General features: G+C 46.6%; 1 protein-coding gene across 1 annotated transcript; it reads left to right on the plus strand.

The window, feature by feature from the left end:
* The first annotated feature begins 1,499 nt into the window (after positions 1–1,499).
* Positions 1,500–4,312, plus strand: LOC133915846 (disease resistance protein Pik-2-like). Its single transcript, XM_062359201.1, has one exon. It carries the CDS (start codon positions 1,647–1,649, stop codon positions 4,113–4,115), a length of 2,469 nt encoding a protein of 822 aa, XP_062215185.1. The 5' UTR covers positions 1,500–1,646; the 3' UTR covers positions 4,116–4,312.
* The last annotated feature ends 18,225 nt before the right edge of the window (positions 4,313–22,537 follow it).

The raw sequence follows: 22,537 nt of genomic DNA on the forward strand, positions 1-22,537 counted from the left end.
TTACTCTTTCAGAAGAGAGAAGCATCAGCATGTTACTCTCAACCTGGGTGATTATCTCCTTTTTATAGTGAATAGTATTATGCATATAGTTCCTAGCAAAATTTCAGTAGTCACATTTGACAATGCATTATTAACCTATTTATAGATTTCTTTATGTTGAGTGAGCTGAAGAGAGAAAAGGACTAGTCTACTGTAAGTAAAAGGCATTAAAAACATTGCTCTATTTGACTTCATAGTTGCTTCTTTTCTTTAACTAAGCACAAAAGTTCTTGTGTGCACCACTATTTTAATAAATTGAATTAAAATACTAATTAAAAAGGTGAATACCACTATTAATTAAAAAATTCAATTTCATAATTTTTTGGTGCATTGTGATTTTTATCAAATTTTTCTGTCCAATCCAAGTTTTTTTTAGTCTTTCTAAAATTTATTTTTTATCTTATATCGTTTGCTTTTTCCTTTTTTTTCTCTCTTTCCCCTAATTACACCGGCACCCTACTTACACTTATAGAGGGCATGTATGCACTTGACCACCACGCTACGCCACCACTAGGCCATAATATTATGAAACTAATTAAATAATCTAATTATACTGATTAATCAAATTCACACTAATTACTATTATACAATCTACTTATTTTGACTAAACAAATAATTACTATTATACAAATTTACCCTAATTACTATTACACTAACTAAACAAATAATCAAATTGATATAATCAAACTAAGGAAATAATTATACAAATATAATTTAACTGATTAAATAATCTACTTACTCTAATTCCTATTATTATTCAAGTATTAATTATATACATAACTCGCGTTATTGATTCTCCTCGTTTCAGGCTCATTCTCCTCTCCTCGTGCTACTGCTACTCCTCACCTCGCGCTACTCCTCTCCACATGCTGCACTGCTGCTTCTCCTCTCCTCTCCTCTCCTCTCTTACTCGCGCTACTTGTCTCCTCTTTAATCGTGCTGCGGCTCCTTACTAACCCGTTCTCATTATATAGCAAAACACAGAAGCGCGGGGCTAGCTAATTAACGTGGAGCAACGCATGGATTAAAAAACTGATAAAAGCGAAATGATGCAACACGATGTAACCGAGTATACCGAAAGTAGCGACACCACGCGACGTAAGCAGGGTCGGCGTATATTCGACATCTCAAGTGCCGAATACAGTACTATTCACCGTATTCCGCACCTCAGGTACCGAATACAGGAGTTTTCCATACCTCAGGTACCGGAATCAATTTTTTGGTATTTAAGGTGTCAAATGTCGATGCTAGATTTGTAAATATATCGATATGTTATCTATTTTAGCAAGTACGTGACGTGTATTGCCTATTTGTAGATCTTTGCGGATAATCTAAAGATTGAAGATCCAATTCGCTGTTCCATAGGAAAAGAAAAGTAAAATATTCGATTCGTTGGCGCACTTTTTTCATTGTGCGCGATATAGCACTAGATGCTAGCTCTTATATACCGATCAGGGAACATAGTCCATTGCATTCGGAGAACAAGTACCTGCTCAATTCGCATGCACCGCCCCCTCCATCTCCACTGCTTGCTGAATTGCGCCCATCTCCATTCATTTTGATTATCCTCTCCACCATTCCATCCATTTGTATCGTTCACATCAGAGATGGCCGCCCAGACGCACAGCGCCGTGGACTCGCTGCTGGGCATCCTGTCCAGGGCGATCACAAACGAGGCGAAGCTTCTCGGTGCCGTGCACGGCGATGTGCAGTTCATCAAGGACGAGATGGACAGCATGAACGGCTTCCTGCTGCACCTGACCAAGACTGATAGCGAGCACGACGACCAGCTCCGTGCATGGATGAAGCAGGTGCGGGACATCGCTTACATCGCCGAGGACTGCATCGAGATCTACCTGCGGGACATGGCCCCGCCTGACGGTGACAGCGGCGGCCTCTGGGCCTCCTTGCGCCACCTCCCCGTCCTCCTCTGGACGGCGCCCGCGTGCCACCGCCTCGCCGCAAAGATCCGCGAGCTCAAGGTCCGCGTGCGCGACGTCGGCGAGAGGCGGCTGCGCTACGGCGTCACCGTCCCTGGCACAACGGATGTCAAGCGGACGACTAAGCCGCCTGGCCAAGACAACAGGAACGAAGAGAAGATGAGGGACGATTTTCTACGTGCCCTAGAAGAAGAAGTCACGGCCATGAAAATGTCCCTTACAAGTATGAGTGAGGCCTCCATTTGTCAATCTTTCAGCAAAGCGATTGACTTGCTTCCTCCTGATCTTCCATCTGAAGCTGATGCCACGATACGTCCTATTCTGGAGAAATGTTCGCCCGGTGATGTCGAATTCAAGTGCAGGACCATGTTCCTTCGTGCTTTGTTTGCTTATCCTCCTTCGACCAAGCAAGAGCTGGAAAATCTGAAGAAAAAATTGGAGGAACGAGCAGATGAACCCAGGGAACTAGTGATGATCTTTTGCTACAGAAAGTTGTCCACGCAGCAGAAGAGCTGCCTGCAGTATCTGACTGCTTTCCACAATGAAAAAGTTATCAGCAGGACAAGCATGGTCAGACGATGGGTCGCCGAAGGCCTCTTGGGTAAAGAACATGAGAGGACCCCAGAAGAAGCAGGCGAGCGCTGTTTCAGTGAGCTTCTGTTTCGAGGCTTCGTTCGTCCTGTTGGCACTGGTGATACGGGCACAGTCAAGAGCTGTGTAATGGATGAGTCAGTCAAGGACTTCATTTTGAAAATCGCGAAAAGCGAGAATTTTGTGGCCGACAGCCTGCCGGCTCACCTCGACCGCCAGCTTCAGATCCGAAAGATAGTTCAACTGCCACGACCGGGGAAACAACAAGTGGATCATTGGAGGAACATCCGCAACCTCTGCGGCGGTGGCACTTCAAGACTGGCACAGGATGGCCCTGGAGCCAGCGACAGCACATCAGCATCAGATGTCAAGGATCCCATGGACATGCTGCTAGAGTTCCTGAAATCGCTTCCTGAAATATATCGGCTGAATGTGCTGGATCTAGGAGGTTGCAGAGGCCTGAAGAAGCGCCACCTGAAAAGCATTTCCAAGGTGATTTCGCTCAAGTATTTGAGCCTTCGGGACACTGATGTTTCCCGACTTCCGGCCCGTTATATCCAGGCGCTCAGGCTGTTGGAGACACTAGACATTCGGGAAACAAATGTAGAACCCAGCGACATGAAGCACATCTTTCTGCCCAAACTGAAACATCTGCTCGCAGGCCGCCGCCTCAAGACAAGCGGTGGTACTGGTGACACCAGCACGGTCATGACGTCGGCCGAGGTGTCGCTCTCCACTGTGGAGATGCCTCGAAGAATTGGGGGGATGACGAACATGGAGACACTATGCCATGTCCAAGTTTCCAACAACGGAACCGAGCTGGAAGGAGTTGTCAAACTTCAGCGGTTAAGGAAGCTCGGTTTGGTCGTCCATGGCAATGATAATACTACCAAATATCTGGGCCGAGTTATAAATGGGTTGGCTGAATGCCTACGTTCCTTGTCAATTTGGGTCACCGATGGAGGTGCTCTCGACATTTCCATGCAACGGGTCACCTCCTTCTCGGCTTCTAGTTTGATCCTTGAGAACCTAGATATCAAGGGAAAGACCAGCCTCCCTTCATGGCTCCAAGAGCTCAGGAAACTTGCTAACATCACTCTAAGTGACACCCAGTTGAAGGACGAAGATCAACTAAGGCTTGGCAACCTCCAGGGCTTGCGTTGCCTCAGGATCCGCCGCAACTCATACAGTGAGCGCGTGGTCAACTTCATGGAGGGCCAGTTCAAAGCTCTCAAGATCCTCGCGATCGAGGGCGACACCATCACTAGAATCGTCTTCGCAGCCGGTGCAGCTCCTAACCTCGAGAAGATTGTTTGGACCTTCGGCAGGACGGAGAAGCAGGTCCCCAGTTCTGGACTCGAGCCCCTTGGTCAGGCCCCCATTTCTGGAATCGAGTACCTTGAGAACCTGAGAGTGGTCGAGATCACAGGTGACGGCTTCGACCAGCAGCAGCTCTTGGAGTTAGACCGAGCTATTGCAGCACATCCAAACTTTCGTGATATCAAGTACTTGCGTGCACGTGATGTTATTGTCGCCGCAGAGTGATTAGTTAAAGAAACGTCGTGGTGCTTCTGTTCGTGTCCTTGTGTGTGTGTGCTTGTAATAAAACATGCATGCATGCCCCTGCGCGCGGGTGCATGCAGCGATGCTGGCTAATGCGTATGTCCAGCTAATGACTACCCTCGTGTGAGATATGTCATGGTTTGTTGTTTGTTTATAATTTGAGAAACCAATTTGAAATCTACCTTGTGTTATATATGATGAGTGATTTACAAGGTTATTGATTTGATTTATCGAGTTTTGGATTGCTCGAGCATGGTTTGAGCATTTTGATTATGGACTAACTCGAGTTGAAGGAGAGTAGAATTGAATTGATTTTCTCTGAGTCCAGGTGATTTGTTCTCACCGAAATATCCGATACCTGGGAAATTGGCTTCACTTGATGATCCGATGTGGTGCTAATGCTAAAGAGAGAAGTTTTCAGTTTGGCGGCAAAATGTGAAATGGGCACCGGATGGTCCGGTGTTAGCTACTTGTGTGCACCGGACTATTTCCAGTAGAAAGGGTGCAATTGTGGAGTCTGGTGCAGTGGCACTCATCAGAATGTCCGGTGTGTGCAGGGTTGAACACCGGACTAATCACCAGACCATTTCTTTTTGAGGGATTGTAATAGCGTGTTCTGGTGAAGATGAAAGCACCAGATGTTTCGGAGACTAGACAGTGAACACCGGAGCAATGCACCGGACCTTTTCTTGCAGAGAGCAAATTCTCTAAGTGCAAAATGGAGTTGAACTCATCGGATGGTCTGGTGTTCAGGAGCAGAACACACTGGATCATCCAGTGTTCACGTTTTCTACAGTATGTGCTCTGAGTTGAAGTTTTCTATTTTGTACTAATCTGGAGATATTTTGGAGTTTGGAGAAACATGTTTGCTTATCTCATTGTATGCAAGTGATGAATGCAACTTAGCGGTCGACGGCGGGATGGTTGGGGCTAAGCGGGGTGCTTGGTGCCGAATAATCAAGGAGGCCGGGCAGAGTCAAGGATGATTCTAGCGGTACACGTGGAGGTCAAGTAAAGCATGGAATGGAGGTTGATGAAGACGGCGTGTTGAAAAAGTGAAGGGAAAGGGATGTCGTGCAAGTGATAAGGCGGCCCGAGGGTTTCACGGTACGGCCTCAAAATCGTGGGAGGACTGAAGAAGTACGTGTCACTATCGCAAAGCTTGTGTCGAGGTGAAACTAAGTCGTGAAGGCGCTGCGGCCATCCAATGAATGTAGAAGAAAATGGACCAAAATATCCTCGGTGGTAGGTAGGAGTGTACTACAAGAGATGGGTATTTTGGTAACAAGCTAGGAAACTTAGTGGTTAAGTTTCCTATACCTATAAATAGAGGGTTAGTACTGTGGGAGAGTTTGAACCAACTATTTGAGCTCCTTATGATATCCGTATGAGAGCCTTGTGCTAGGGTTGTCGAGGAGAGGGAGAGGAGTGCTTAGCCTATGTATTAGGTGTGAGCTTTTGTATGCAAAATCATTGTAATCCGCCTAAAATAGAGCTATCCCCTGCATGAAATGAAGTTTTTTACCCTTGTGTTTGAATTCATCTCTTGCTAGTTTCCCTCTTTTAGTTCCCTTGCAAGTTTGCAAGTTTTTCTTTTTTGGTTATGATTTTCGTTTACCTTTCTAAGCTACAGTTTTTGCACCTTTGTGAAGTGATTCTTCTTGTTTCTATGGGCATAAAATATGTGTATAATAGTACAAATTTGGATCTCACATTCCCTTGCCTCTAAATCATCAACTTAGAGAGTTTCTTCGCCTGGTGACCATCTTCTTTGGTTTCAAGTTTTTCTTTGCAAGTTGCTTGCCTTTGTGGCATGGCTTGTGGATTAGCGCTCTATGGAACCTAAGGTTCATATTTCATCCTCGAGAGCCATTGCTTCTTCGAGTTTTATTTCAGTCCCTTGTTTCTCTCCATTTGCTTCTGCTTGTGCGTTTTGAGGAGAGTTGGGTGAAAAAGGAATAGGCCATCAAAGAAATTTGTAAAGGTGCCTATTCATCCCCCCTCTAGTCACCATTCTCGATCCTACAATTGGTTTCAGAGCCAGTTTGATCACTTGTTGACACTAACCGGCTTTTTGATCTATAGGAGACATGGAGAGAAGTGGGAAGATTCTGTTGTTTGATGGTCAAGATTTTTTGTACAGGAAGGTGCACACGGAAGCTTATCTTCTAAGCCAAGGAAGTGCAATATGGGAAATAGTTGATTCCAGTTATGAGATCCTTGCTACTCGTATGACTCAGGTTCAAATCGAGCAGTATGAGGCTAGCAACAAGGCCAGAAATATTTTGTTCACAAGCCTGAGTCGGAATGAGTTTGATAGGGTCCAGCACCTCCGTACCACCTGGGAGATCTGGTCTACTCTGAGTGTCTTTTATGAAGGAACTAATTAGATTCAGGCTAGATATTAAAGCACATACAATCAAGAATATCAAATATTTGTGTAAGACCCCGGAGAGTCTTTGGATGCCATGTTTGCTCGTTTTGATGGGATTGTTAGCAATCTTAGACCACGAGAGAGTGATCAAGCTTCTCTATGCTTTTGACCTTAACACATGGGAAGTGAAGATCCCGAGCATTGAAGAGTCATCTAGTTATGGCACACTAACTTATGATGAACTCTTCAGCAAGCTCAAGTCCACCGAGATAGCCAAGACTGCTCGTATTGGTCTTGGAAATCCCCTATCTCAGAACATGGTGTTGGTTTCCGGACCTAATGGTGGCAATCAGTATGGAGTTGGTATTCCTTATGCTAACACTCTATCTGGTGCATTTGCTTTGTCTTCCTTGGTTTCTGTCACAAAGGAGCAGGTGGACACACTTGATGACGAGAACCTTGCATTGATTGTGAAGAAGTTCACCCGCTTCTATAACAATAGAAGATCCCCGAGGAGAGGGGGTTCTCACGCTTGTTTTGAGTGTGGTGAAACCACTCACTTTAAGGCAGATTGCCCCAAGCTCAAGATGAGGGAGGACAGCGACCACATCTATAGCAAGCACAAGAAGAACAAGAAGCTCTTCTTCAAGAACTGTGACACAATGACCAAGAAGGCAGCCAAGACGGCTTCTAGGGCATTTGTGGTGGCACTCAGTGACATCAACACCTCTTTAAGCGAGGAGGAGAGCTCAGAGGAGGAGGAACCACAAGTGAAGAACAACAACAAGGCCAAGTACTTCACCAGCCTCTGATTCATGGCGGACGACAACAACGCCGATAGCGACCCCGAGCTTAATCCCTCTGAGGTATTGCCTTCCTACAACAAACATTCTATCCAAGTCGATACCTTGAATGATGCTCTTGTTAGCCAGGATAGGTTACTTAGGAAGGATGTGCATGAGTTGAAGGAGCTTCGGCCTAAGTATGAGTCTGTGTCTACTGAACTTGCATTGCTTAGGTCTAGGCCTGAGTTGTTTGATTGTTATGGCTGAACTTATTGAGCTTCAGAATGTACATGATCAAGTCGCCAGTTGGCTTGAGAGTGCCGAGAAGAAACTCCTTGAGGAGGAGTCTAGGCCTGCTCTCTTAGGTGTTTGCAAGAATTGCCCTTTGCTTGCAAAGAATGTTGAACTGAAAGACAAGCACCTTAAGGAGCTCGAATCTAGATTGGAGAGTGCTGGGTGTTCGAAGGATGTGCAGTCGAACTATTCCACCTGTATAGTCTTTCAGGACAAGCTTAGTTGGGTTAGAGGGCAAGTTCAGAAGCTCTTGATTGAGAATGAGTACCTCCTGTCTCTAGTGGAGAAGTGCTCAAAGGGCAAAGGGAAAATGAATTTGATCTTGACCAAGATCAAGATGTGTGCTGATAAGGCAGGTTTAGCTCTTGGGTTGGGTTTTAAGAGGGTGACTTACAGTGGGGATGGTAAGACTATTTTCACTTCACCTACTACCCTAGAAGCCGAGAAATCCACAATAAATGCCACACTACAATTCATCAAGAAACCCACTCCACAACCCACAAAGAAGAAACCCACACCACAGCCCAAGAGAGCTGTACTACCTAAGATGAGAGCACCTATGAGAGAGCCTAGAGTGATCGACAATCGAGTTCCTGAAAGACACTACCACTACACCTATTGCCAGAGATAGGGTCACTTGATTGGATTTTGCTTTCACCATAGGAGAGGTGAGTGGCGTGACTAGGAGTGGAGTACCGGGACATGTATTGTCCCTCTGTTAGTGTATATGAGCCTTTTTCTTACTCTCGCCCACGCGTTTTTGGCGCTTTTCAGTTCTCTCCTAGAGGTGTTGCCCGGCGTGGATTTTACAATGACTCATATGATTTTAGTCAACATGTAAGTGGCTTTGAGTCCTAGCACTTTGGTGGACCACATTTTCCTCATCGTGGTACTCGCCCTAGCGTGTTGGTGTTGAGTTGCATACACCTACTGTTTTTGTTTTAGGGCGGATGACCCAGTACTAGATTCCCAGGAGGTTTTTGAGTAACCCCAGTACTGAGCCATCCACCTTCTATTCTTCTCATATATAGGTGGCAGGCAGAGGCCTGGAGAACAAGTGGCTCATCGACTCCAGTTATTCACGCCATGTGACCGGAGATTCATCATGGTTCTCCAGCCTCACCCCAATGAAGCATCATGGGTACATCACATTTGGGGATGATCGGAAAAGTAGAATGAAGACCAAAGGGACTGTAAAGGTAAATGAGAGTTTCACTCTCAAAGATGTGGCTTTGGTTGAGAATCTGGGATACAACATGTTTTCTGTATCTCAGTTGCTAGATGAGGACTTGGAAGTGCACTTCAAGTGTGATACTTCTCAAGTTTTTTATTCTTCTAACGCTTTGATTTGCAAGATTTCTCAAGTTGGGAGAGTTTTTGGAGCCGATTTTTCTGAGTTTTCTGGTTCTTCTCAGTGTTTACTTGCTCAACCTTCTTCTGAGCTTTAGATGTGGCATAGGACTAGGGCACATGAGTTTTGATTTGCTTACTCATTTGAGTGCCCTAGGATTGATCCGAGGATTGCCCAAGCTCAAGTTTGAGAAGAACCTTGTTTGTGCTCCTTGTCGACATGGCAAGATGGTTGCTGCTCCTCACCCACCAGTCAATCTGTTGATGACTGAATGACCGAGAAAACTTCTCCATATGAATAATGTTGATCCTTCCCAGGTTCGTTCAGCGAGTGGGGAGTGGTATGTACTTGTTATTGTTGACGATTACTCTCGCTACTCTTGGGTCTTCTTTCTTGCAAGCAAGGATGAAGTGTTCTCACACTTTTGGAGCTTAACTTTGAGATTGTTCAAAGAATTGTCAAGTGCATTGAAAGAAATTCACAGTGATAATGGCATCGAGTTCAAGAACTACATATTTGACGCTTTTTGCCTTGAACATGGCATTGAGCATCAATTTTCTGCCCCACACATTCCTCAGCAGAATGGTGTGGTTGAAAGAAAGAATAGGACTTTGGTAGAGATGGCTAGGACGATGCTCGATGAGCATAGGATTCCTAGGAAGCTTTGGGCTGAGGCCATTAGCACAACGTGCTACATTTCAAATCAAATTTTCTTGCACTCTATCTTGAATTTAACTTCTTATGAGTTGCGCTTTTGGAGGAAACAAAATGTTTCACATTTGAGAGTTTTTGGTTATCGGTGTCTCATCCTAAAGTGTAGCAATCTCGACGAGTTCGAGTCACGTTCTTTCGATGGCATTTTCTTGGGGTATTCTCTTCATAGTCATGCTTGCAGAGTTTATAATCTTGATACTAACACCATCATGGAATCCTGTGATGTGACTTTTGATGAGGAACCCCCTATTTTAGTTCTGCCTTTGAGTGTGCAAGAGATCAGGAGGTGAGCGACATCATCTTTGTAGATGGTGACCATCCAGCTCTTGGTGATGACGAGGATGATCCACTACTTCCCTCAACCACACCTGCTCTAGAGCTGGTTGCTGCTTCTACTCCAGCAGAGGGTCCTACAGCCTCTGCATCCACTTCAATTGCTCTCGAGCCTGCACCAGCTGTGTTTGAGGGGAATGTTTCCTCATGACATGAGGCCCTCAACACATTCAGCGGCTGACATCCACCACACATGATAATCGAAGATCTCGATGAGAGGGTAACTAGGTCCAAGTCCGCTTCTCATGCTCATTTTACTGATTTTATATTTGTTGCTTCTTTTGAGCCCCATGATGTTGGATATGCTTTATCTCATTCAAATTGGGTCAATGCCATGCATGAAGAGTTAGAAAACTTTGAGAGAAACCAAGTTTGGATCCTTGTAGATCCACCTCCCAATGTTCACACTATAGGCACAAAATGGGTTCTCAAAAACAGACAGGGGGAGGATGGGTTTGTAGTGAGGAACAAATCTAGACTTGTAACCCAAGGTTTCACTCAAATTAAGGGGATAGACTTTGGAGAAACCTTTGTACCGGTAGCTAGGCTAGGAGCCATTAGGATTCTCCTAGCATTTGTTCCATCTCAGGGTTTCAAGCTGTATCAAATGGATGTCAAGAGTACGTTCGTAAATGGTTTCATAGAGGAAGATGTCTATTTCAAGCAACTCCTGGGCTTTTAACACCCCAAATACCCTCATAGAGTTTACAAGCTTCAGAAAGCTTTATATGGGCTCAAGCAGGCACCTAGGGCTTGGTATGATAGACTTAGGCAAAGCTTTGTATGGGCTCAAACAGGCACCTAGGGCTTGGTATGATAGACTTAGACCTTTCTTGCTAGAGCATGGGTATGTGATGGGGTCGGTCCAAAACTTTATTCACTCTCAAGCATGGCAAAGATTTCCTACTTGTTTAGATTTACGTGGATGATATCATTTTTTGTGGCACTTCTTATGCACTTGTGGCCAAGTTTACAGAAACTATGAGCCGGGAGTTCGTGATGTCGATGATGGGTGAGCTCAACTTCTTCCTTGGACTTCAAATAGAGCAATGCAAGCAAGGTACATTCATTCACTAGACGAAGTACACCAAGGAGCTATTGAAGAAGTTCGACATGAGCGACGCGAAGCCCATGGCGACACCGATGGCTACCTCAACTATGCTTGATCCAGATGAAGATGGCGAAGCGGTAGACCAATGGGAGTTCATGAGCACAATTTGCTCCCTCCTGTACCTAACAGCGACAAGAATGGACATCCACTTCGCCGTCTGCCTCTGTGCATGCTTCCAAGCTTCACCGATGATGTCTCACTGCCAAGCAATGGAACACATTCTGTGGTACCTCAAGCACATTCTCGAGTATGGACTCTGGTTTTCTGCTTCGTCTTCGCTTCCTCTTCGAGATTTTTCAATGCGGATTTTGCTGGGTAATGGTTGATGAGCCTGAGGATAATGGTTGACGATTGCTATCAAAGGTCCGTTCAGATCCTTCGGCCTCCTGACTCAGCAGGAGGCCTTACCCCCAGAGGCTGCGGACCCCTTCAGACCACCTCTCCAGTATGTACGTGGCCCTCCAAAGACTCGAAGCTACAATGACTCCCCCCAGAGCCTTCAGACTCTTAACTTAGTAGGAGGCCCTATCCCCGGAGGCAGCGGACCCCTTCGGGCCGCCCCTCCGGTGCCCATGCGGCCTTCCGAAGCCTAAAAACGCAGCTAGTCTCCGGAGATAATATCAAGGAAGAAAGGACACCCCCTGCAACCGACCTGATGCGAGGTGACAGGCGGTTAATGCTGGTGCAAATGGTGCTTATCCTGACACCCCAACACGATGCAAGTTATCCTGACATCCCCAGCAGAGCAGCGCCAAGCCATAATTGGCAACCGGCTCACACCTTAGGAGGTAGGCACCAAAATAGTTACCACGGTAGATATTTATCTTCTATGTAGGGTAAAAGGTAGTTATCCAGGATAAGGTCCGGTAATTTGACCAAGTCCTAGATATTTGTACATCATGATGACTTGTATACTAAGCTATGTACTACCTTATAAATAGGGGGTCGTGGTCACCTGGAAGGAGGTCAGGGAAGGAGCACGCTCAGCACAGCACGGAGGAGCACAATCACAAGTCTTCCTGTGATATTACCCCTAGTCCAGTCCATATTTTTACTATCAATACATTTGTGGTGTTCCTTCCTCTCAAACTTTGTCTCCAAGCTTGCGTCTCCACCTTAGAAGAAACTCTCGCTGTACTTGTTGGGGCAAGATGAACTATTGTTCCAACAGTGGCGCCGTCCGTGGGGATGAACACAGAAGTGCCAAAGAGAGTAGGAATCCACCAGAAAAACCACCAACGCGCTAGCCACCATTACAACCATGCAACCATATGCGTGGCTGTCTCAGCTGTGCACATCAAGTATACCCTCTAGCCCCGCTACCATATTGGTTGGCGTTCCTCTGGCCTTGACCGACCCAGAACCTTGGGTTGGTACGGAAACTCCAGACGCCACAGAATCGTTCCAGCCTCTACATGGCGAAGACCTCGCTGCACCAGAAGAGGTCACGACCGAGGTCGCAGCCAAGCAGATCGCCTTCTAGTGGTACTGGGCGGTCGAACCCCGAAATGTTCCCTCCTATACATGGTCCCAAGGTATCTCCTTCGACAGCACCAAGGACGCCCCAGACGAGCCAACACCTTTGGAGAATATGCCCACCAAGCATCCTCCTCACACCCCCACCAGCGAAAAAAGGTTCCGAAGAGGCACAATGCTCCGGAGTGTGCAGACCCCGCCAGCACCTCCGACGTAGCCCTCGTGACGCCAACCGCATGCGGGGAACCCCAAGTCCACCTCATCCAGGGAGGCGCAGTCGGAGCCACCCCGGCTCCAAAAACCGGTTCACCAGATGATCCCGATGGTCTCCCCAAAGGTAAGGAGGCCCTGAGGAAACCACAGGCTCCGGGGCATGCAACCCCCGGTAGCAACCCCAACGTCGACCACAAACTCCGGTATCCCTGGAGGCATACGGGTGTATCATGCATAGACTAGGGCACGACCATAACACCAACAACTGTTGAACCCTCACGACCTTCCGGGAGGAGTACCTTGAAAGACCAGTAGGATACCTGGCCACAGAGGGAACTGGCGAAGGATGACACGGGGTCGGAAGCCTGGGGCAAACTCACGGGCAGATCCCTGGCCCTCCGACCCCGCTTCGTCACCGCCAACTTTGCTATCGATGGTGCAATATCCTAGCGATGAGGAATAAGTCAAGAATGTTGTCACAAGGACAGCTAAGGGCCAAGGGGGTCGAGGACTACCTCCCTCCAATAGCCTTCGGCTCCACCTCCAGAAAACGCCATCGCTAGGCTCCGAGCGGATTACCTCCGGAGCTGGGCAATGGCTAAGGGCCGAGGGGGTCAAGTACCACCTTTCCCGACTAGCCCTTGACGAATTTCTTCGGGAGGCGTGACATGTCCATGCACCCATAGGAATTTCTTGCCTAAACCTAAAGTCACCTGAAAAGGTTTCTCGGAGGGTAGGCCTTGCCGTGGTAGGCAGTGGAGCCCACACACCTGCAGTAGCATAGCATGCCTAGGTCACCCAGAGGGCAGATTATGCCAGGGATTCCTGGAAGGCATTGCATAGTCTCAGTAGTGTGAACGCCGCATATCAAGGGATGACCTTGATGTGAGGATGTGATGCTCTGAGGAATGCTATCGTAAGGAATCCTCTTTGCATGACATGCTTATATACCGCGAGCGCAGCATGCCTAGGTCACCGCGAGGGCATCAAGCCTAGGTTTCCTAGAAGGTATTGCATAGCTTCGGTCATATAAATGCCATGCGCCAAGTCACACCCTTGGTGGACAGTGTTGCGGTGCACTCGGGGCGTTCGGGGAGCAAGACAAGCCAACACACTGTGGTCGTAGCATGCTTAGGTCACCTGGAAGGCAAGACTTCCTTGGTTTCCTGGAAGGTATTGCGTAGCCCTGATAGTGTGTAGAGCCTTCGGCGTTAATACATGTCGAAGGGGATACAAAACCTCTGGCAAAAATGGAGAGTCTTACAAAAGGATACAAAACCTCTAGCAAAAACGAAGAGTCCTACAAAACCTCCAGCAAAAATGGAGAGTCTTACAAAAGGATACAAAACCTCTGGCAAAAACGGAGAGTCCTATAAAATCTCCAGCAAAAATAGAGAGTCCTCTACAAAACCTTCGACAAAAACGGAGAGTCCTACAAAACCTTCAGCAAAAACGGAGAGTCCTACCAAACCACCGATAAAAATGGAGAGCCCTGCGAAACCTCCAACAAAAATGGAGAGTCCTACCCAACCTCTGACAAAAATAGAGAGCCTTACAAAAGCTCCGGCAAAAATAGAGAGACTTCTGAAAACCTCCACGATGCAGAGCGTCTTACAAAAACCACCGCCAACAACAGATAGTCTTGCAAAACCTCTGCCAAAACAAAGAGACTCCCCAAACCTTTGCAAGACGGAGAGTCTTACAAAAGCTTCGGCAAAAATGGAGAGACTTCTGAAACCTCAGTGAGGCAGAACGTCTTACAAAAACCTTCGCCAAAGCAGAGAGACTCCCATAATCTCCGCAAGACGGAGAGTCTTACCAAACCTCCGCAAGATGAAGAGAGTTCCAAAACCCCCCACAAGTGGGAATGTCTTCCAAAAACCTCCGCCAGACAGAAAGGTTTCAAAAAACCTATCGGACAAAATTCCCCGACATCTTGAAGGCAAGCGCCTCCGTACCAGAGGGGTGCGAAGCCCACTAGCCCCCGACAGGCACAACCAACAGACCAAAGGGGTATAAATCCCCCTCCCCACAAGAAGAGGTATGGCCCGCATGATTCAAACATGTATGGTAACAGGTAAAGTCATTACCCTGCAGTCTCATCTAAAGACACGATTCATGCATCGTTTATGAAGATCACGCTAACGTTAAGAAAAAAGCCCACTCTGCGTGGCACGAGAAATAGTTTAATATCCCCAATTGGTTATTGCAGGAGCCGGGCAGTGGCTAAGGGCTGAGGGGTTCATGGACCACCTCCCTTGCCTAGCCTTCGGCTTTGCCTCTGACACGCTGTCGCTAGGCTCCGAGCGGATTACCTCCGGAGCCGGGCAGCGGCTAAGGACCGAGCGGTCGAGGACCACCTCTGCCGTCTAGCCTTCGGCTTCACCTCTGACATGTTGTCGCTAGGCTCCGAGCGGATTACCTCCAGAGTCGGGCAGCAACTAAAGGCCGAGGGGGTTGAGGACCACCTCTCCCGTCTAGGATTCGACTCCACCTCCGACACAGCATCACCAGGCTCCGGACGCATTACCTCCGGAGCCGGGCAATAGCTAAAGGCCGAGGGGGTCAAGGACCACCTCTCCCATCTAGCCCTCGGCTTTGCCTCCGACACACTATCGCTAGGCTCTAGGCGCATTACCTCCGGAGCCGAGTGGCTAAGGGAAGGGCCGAGGGGGTTGAGGACCACCTCTCCCATCTAGCCTTCGGCGTCTCCTATGACACACCATCGCCAGGCTATGGGCGGATTGCCTCCAGAGCCGAGTAGAAGCTAAGGGTCGAGGGGGTTGAGGACGACCTCTCCAATCTGGCCTTTGGCTTCGCCTCCAACACGCCGTTGCCAGGCTCTGGATGGATTACCTATTGAGGTGGGCAGCAGCAAAGGGCCAAGGGGGTCGAGGACCACCTCTCCCGCCTAGGCTTCGGCTTCGCCTCCAACACGTTGTCGCGAGGCTTTAAATAGATCACCTCCAAAGTTGGGCAGTGGCTAAGGACCCAAAGGGTCGAGGACCACCTTTGGAGCTTGTCTCCAAAGGTTCCAGATGGACTTTGCTGGGTCAGAAATCTGGAACTAATTTGGAAGAAGGCCCTACCAGCGTCAAGCTCAAGGAGTACGTGATAACCGGGAACAACGAGGTCACCACTGCTTCACCTGACCCTACTTAGTTACCCTACATATTTGCCACCACTAGATTCCCGAGGCCACCTCTCCCCAAGAAGGAATGAAACCAATGATTATCTATGCGTAGGCTCGGTACCTCGGTCATCCAAAAAACTAGCCATCGCCTACAAAGGGGACAAAGAAGCACAGCTCGAAGGCACGAAGGCACACAGACATGCGGTCCCCTGCTCGAAGGATCCCCTTACACTTCGACCCAAAAAGAGATACAATCGGCCCCAAAGGTCCATATTATATTATTAAACAAATCATGCATCTGGAGGACGCATACAAAGAAGCAAACAGTACAAAGGCCATTGCAGAGGAGACAAACCCTGAGAGAGCAAACCAGGGGAGAAAGAGTACAAGGTGGCAAAAGACAACTATGGCCCGCGGTAGGGCCATAGTCGAACGACAAAACAGGGATGTCCACGAAGCACCCCCAAAGGCCACCTTCGCCTCCTACGGATCCCGGCAGGGGCCGCGCATGGAGCGGCGTATGCACCTCATCCGCGGTCTGCCACCACCGAAGCTGATCTAGTAGCTGGCCCCCGAGCTGTTAGAAGACGATGCCATATTCAAAGTCAAGTTAAGTGCTCGCTCGTGGGGTGGTAATAGATCCAACCGGATGACTCCCCCTTTATACCCAGGCCGAGCAGCCATGTACACCAGGAAAAGAACCAGAACCAACACGACATCACTCCAAAGTGTCCCTCATTAATCTCTGGGGGCTCGTGGCCATATCCCAGTTGTTCCACCGACACATGGAAACATCCCACGACAACCCCTTGATTTCTCACACGAATGTCCTGTCACATTAATGACCTAGACTCCTTTCGGCACCTGTCAGGGGTGTGGGAACAAGACCCAAGACGAACCATGCATTATTGTGTCAAAAACACACGAGTGACACATCCCATCGTACCATCCTCAAACTGGCAAACATGAGGATTTCTCGATCCCACATGTAATCCCCTACTTTGACAAACCCAAATGGTAAGAAAACCCATCACCAAAAAAGTCCAAAGGATCTAAATCAGCCTCGACACAGATCTCGAAGAGCATCACCTCCACCGACGCCCCTCCAGCCTCGAGTCCCGATACTGCATAGTCCAACTACAACATGCTCCGGAACTTACCTCCTCTGCTGATATGTCTTCAGTCTTCAACTCTGACTTCAACGCTAGCTGCACCTCTGACCTCAGCATAACCCCAAGGTCTACCGCCAGCAACAATGCACTGTCAGCATTGAGCCTCACTATCAACACCCGCAGTTCCCGCTGAAATACTCCTTAGGGACAGGGAATGGCCTTCGGGCATTCCGGTTACAAACCTAGGGCTAAAGTTGGTTTTTCCTCTACATCCTCTCACCCCTCCAAACGTCGAGGCCAGGAAAGAGGGGGTACTGTTGGGGGAAAATAGACCAACCTGAGGATAATGGTTGACGATTGCTATCAAAGGTCCCTCCAGAGCCATCGGCCTCTGGACTCAGCAGGAGGCCTTACCCCCAAAGGCTGTAGACCCCTTTGGGCCGCCTCTCTTGCACGTACTTGGCCCTCCAAAGACTCGAAGCTACAGTGAGTCCCCCAGAGCCTTCGGACTCTGAACTCAGCAGGAGGCGTTATCCCCAGAGGCTACAGACCCCTTCAGGACACCTGTCCGGTGCCCATGTGGCCTTCTGAAGCCTAAAGACGCAGCCGGCCTCCGGAGATAATATGAGGGAAGAAAGGACACCCCTTACAACCGACCTGACACGAGATGACAGGCGATTAATGCTGGTGCAAGTGGTGCTTTTTCTAACACCCCAACATGATTCAAGTCGTCCTGACACTCCTGACAGAGCGGCACTAGGCCGTAATTGGCAACCGGCTCACCCCTTAGGGGCCAGGCACCAAAATAATTACCACGGTAGATATTTATCTTCTATGTAGAGTAAAAGGTAGTTATCCAGGATAAGGCCGAGTAATTCGGCTAGGTCCTAGATATTTGTACATCATGATAACTTGTATACTAAGCTACGTACTACCTTATAAATAAGGGGTCGTGGTCACCTAGAAGAAGGAGGTCAGAGAAGGAGCATGCTCAACACAGCATGGAGGAGCACAATCACAAGTCTTCCTGTGATACCCCTAGTCCAGTCCATAGTTTTACTATCAATACATTTGTGGTGTTCCTTCCTCTCAAACTTCGTCTACAAGCTTGAGTCTCCTCCTTAGAAGAAACTCTCGCCGTACTTGCTGGGGCAAGACAAACTCTTGTTCCAACAGATATTTTTATCAAGCCTCTAGATGCAACAAGATTTGCCTATTTGAGGGGAAAGCTTGGTGTGTGCCATCCATATGGCATTGTGTGAGGGGGGCTGTTCTTGTACTTATTCTATCTTTCTTTTGTTGCATTTGCATTGCAATGCATCTTGTAAGATAATCATAAGTAGTTGAGCTTTGACTTGTATGTCTTTAGCATTTTCTTGTGCTAGTCTTGAATTTGGACTAAGTTGAGTAGTTGTGTGGAGCAATATGTTAACCCTAGGCTCTTCTTGATGCTTTGACATCAAACATTTCAAGCAATCTAGCTTTCCTTAAGATGAAATTTGGCAATTTTATGAATCATGTAGAATATAAAATGCTACATTCTTGATCACCTTGTTCGTAATTGCTTTGGTTCAAGACAGTGGATTCGGGAATATTGCACTTTATTTTTTGTCCATGTCAAATGTTTAGCTCATAATAGAACCTTGGGGGAACATATGTTCCTTGTGTCGTAAAGAAACTACTTGACTTGACCTTGTGAAAACTTGATAGCTTGTGAAATCTGAATAATTCCATGAAAATCAAGTTTCTTGTGCAAAAATGTGATCCAATATTGTTGTCTTCAAGCCTTGAAGTGTTTGCCATACCTAGTCATGGGACACTTCACTTGGATAAGAGGCAGCTTGAGGATAAAAATGAAAGAAATGTGCTTAAATGATCGATTTTGTTTTAAATCACTTGATCTAACTAAGTCTTGGTTTCATATGTGAGTGTTTGCAAAGCCTACTATCATGAATGCTTATTTGCGTAGTTTGAGATTGAAGTTGGCTAGTTCTTAATACATGTATTACCTCGGCACGAGTGAATGCTTATGTGGTGGTCGCTTTGAACATGATTCAGCTATGTAAATTAAATGTGCCAACCAATTCTTTGGTTTTATCTTGTAAATCTGTATGCTCTTGTGTCACTGCCTCTTTTTGAGCCTTTATGCAATTGTGAGCTCCATCCTCTACTTTTCCGTAGCCCATTGACATTTCTAGCTTTTTTCAAATGCTTTATGATATACTTGTGAAAACTCATTAGGCTTGCATGTTCATGCATTGCATAATATTTTGTTCTTGATGTTTGCACTGCCAAAGGGGAAGAAATATATGAAAAAGGGAGAAGTGAAAAATATGCATCAAATCACAAAGAAGAATCTTCCTTACATGAAAAATATGCATTCATTAAGGGGGATCATTTGATTTTGTGTTTTTGAGTTTTTGTTGCTCTTTTTAGGTTTTTGGATTGTCTTTGCCTCTCTTAGGCCTTATGCAATCTTTCTTATACTAAGTGACATGTTTTTGCTCTTTCTTGAGTTTTTGGTCACTTGGATAAGCCTATCTTCTTCAAACTAAATTCTTTGTGCTTTGAGCTGTTGTCAATGCACTCATCAAGGGAGAGATTGAGAAACCAAGTTGAAATGTGCCTTGGTTTATAAGTGATGAGTGATTGACAAGGTTGTCGATTTGGTTTGTCGAGTTTTGGATTGCTTGAGCTTGGTTTGAGCATTTTGATTATGGACTAACTCGAGTTGGAGGATAATGGAATTGGAATGATTTTCTCTGAGTCCAAGTGATTTATTCTCACTGAAATATCCGATGCCTAGGAAATTGGCTTCACTGGATGATCCGGTGTGGTGCTGATGCTGACGCCGGAGGTTTTCAGTTTGGCGGCAAAATGTGAAATGTGCACCAGATGGTCCGGTGTTAGCTACTTGTGTGCACCAGACTATTTCCAGCAGAGAGGGTTTAATTGTGGGGTCTGGTTCAGTGGCACTAACCGGAAGGTCCGGTGTGTGCAGAGTTGAACACTGAACTAATCACTGGAACATTTCTTTTTGAGGGATTGCAATAGCATGTTCTGGTGAAGATGAAGGCACCAGATGTTCCGGTGACTAGACAGTGAACACCGGAGCAATGCACCAGACCTTTTCTTGCATAGAACAAATTCTTTGAGCACAAAATGGAGTTGAACTCACCGGATGGTCCAGTGTTCAGGAGCAGAACACACCGGAACATCCGGTGTTCATGTTTTCTGCATTATGTGCTCTGAGTTGAGATTTTTTATTTTGTGCTAACCTGGAGATGTTTTGGAGTTTGGAGAAATATGTTTGCTTATCTCATGGTGTGCAAGTGATGGATGCAACTTAACGTTCGACGGCGGGATGATTTGGGCTAAGCGGGGAGCTTGGTGCCAGACGATCAATGAGGCCGGGCAGAGTCAAGGATGCTTCTAGCAGTACACATGAAGGTCAAGCAAGGCATGGAACGAAGGTTGATGAAGACGGCATTTTGACAAAGTTAACTGAAAAGGGTGTCGGTGCAAGTGACAAGGCGGCTCGAGAGATCGGGAGCGGGAGAGACTTGCCGGTGGTCAAGATCGCAAGATGGAGGGCATGCGTCGACATCGGAGCGCTTGCTTGAGGCAAAGCAAGTGGTGGCGAGTCACACTTTGAGAATCGTGCAGATGGTTTCACAGTTGGGCCTCAAAACTGTGGGAGGACTGAAGAAGTACGTGGCACCATCGCGTAGCTAAGTCGTGAAGGTGTCGCGGCTGTCCGATGAATGGAAATAAAAATAGACTAAAATACCCTCAATGGTAGATAGGAGTGTACTACAAGAGATTGGTGTTTTGGTAACAAACTAGGAAACTTAGGGGTCAAGCTTTCTAGACCTATAAATAGAGGGATAGAACTATGGGAGAGTTTGAACCAGCCATTTGAGCCTCTTGTCTCTCTATTTGCTTCCGCTTGTGCGTTTTGAAGAGCGTTGGGTGAAAAAGGAATAGGCCATCAAAGAAATTTGCAAAGGTGTGTATTCACCCCCTCTAGTCATCATTCTCAATCCTACATAATTTTATATGCATGTGTGTACAGTACTGTGCGTGATATGTATATGTATGTATTACGACTATGTGCAATATGTATATGTATGTAGTACGACTGTGTGCTATATGTATAAGGATATGATCTGATTGAGTGAAGCAGAACATATGGTGTTGATTAACCAGTTGTACAGGTTGCCCTGTGCGACTTGGCGGCTAGTACCAGGGTTAACATACACTACTCCAGAACATGTCATAGGTAGCACCCTATCAGTATCGGTTGTGCAAAAACTGACACCGAAGACAGTGCCAGTTGTTAAACTCCCACACGCGAACAATGGCTGAGGCGCTAAGAATCGGCACTGAAAAGTCACTATCAGTGCCAGTTCGTGGTTGGAACCGGCATTGATAGTGATATGGTAAGGAATGTACGTGCGAGGGAGGAGGTCACGGCTTTGAATCCAACGGAACGCACATGCGTGAAAAAATGCGACGACGACATGTGAGTGTGGAGTAGCTCTGGCCTCGGTCACTGGCTGGTTGCAAAAAAAAAACTCATTTTTTTCTTCAGAACATCGATTTTTGGAACCGACTAGCAGTGCTGGTTCCGAAACGGCACTGATAGCACTTTCAGTGCCAGTTCTGGACCGCCACTGATGATGATTTTGAACCGGCACTTATGGCCTGTTATGTGGTAGTGATATATATATATATGTTGGACAAATTGGGGTGCATATAGTTCATGTTGTTTCTTGTCTTCCAACTAGCATGGGGCCCGAGCTAAAAGTGAAAAGTAGTGTAGATAAAATTATAACAAGTGACCTTTTCTGCTATTATTTGGCACCCAAAAAGTCAAAACAGAGTGGATTTCTTTAGTGTGCAGGTGTGCATCCCTGTTAAACTATATATAGAATTAGGTAAGGGATATCATCCAAAAGGAACTCAAATATCTGCTAATGAGCCTTCGGAAGAAAAATACTTCTACACTGATGTTCAGCTTTCAATTTAGATGTCCAGTCAAGAACACTTGCATTGCAATTGCACATTTGTATCTACACTAGTTAATAGATGAATCGATACGAAACAGCATCTAAATGGTGCGCAATCGCCGGTAAGTTATACATACAACGGCATGGTACATTGATTTTTTTTCTGTAAAAGGTCAACGTCTCCCGTGCTCCAGATGTTTCAAAAAGCTTCTACTTATGGGGTCTGGTGAATGGTGACTCAAGCATCAAAAGCTTAGAGAGTACAGCTTCCAATGGGTCTTTTCATAAATCAACACTATCTTCTTCCATGTACTATTCCCTTTTATCCCTTACTTCTCACTTGGTTCAGCCTATCGAAACAAGCCTTTGTCTCATAGAGGATAATCACCGTTATCTATATAAACAAAGCTTTCTGAAACATTAGCATTATATATAATCACCATATGTTTTCGAAACAAGCCGCTGTTTTAAAGTACGTTTTAGCAACTTTCCAATT

This window comes from Phragmites australis, chromosome 4 (assembly GCF_958298935.1).
Source record: "Phragmites australis chromosome 4, lpPhrAust1.1, whole genome shotgun sequence".
Classification (NCBI taxonomy): Eukaryota; Viridiplantae; Streptophyta; class Magnoliopsida; order Poales; family Poaceae; genus Phragmites; species Phragmites australis.

Bases quoted from the DNA above. Each gene is read 5' to 3' on its own strand.
- LOC133915846 (XM_062359201.1), top strand. From the start codon at position 1,647: ATGGCCGCCCAGACGCACAGCGCCGTGGACTCGCTGCTGGGCATCCTG.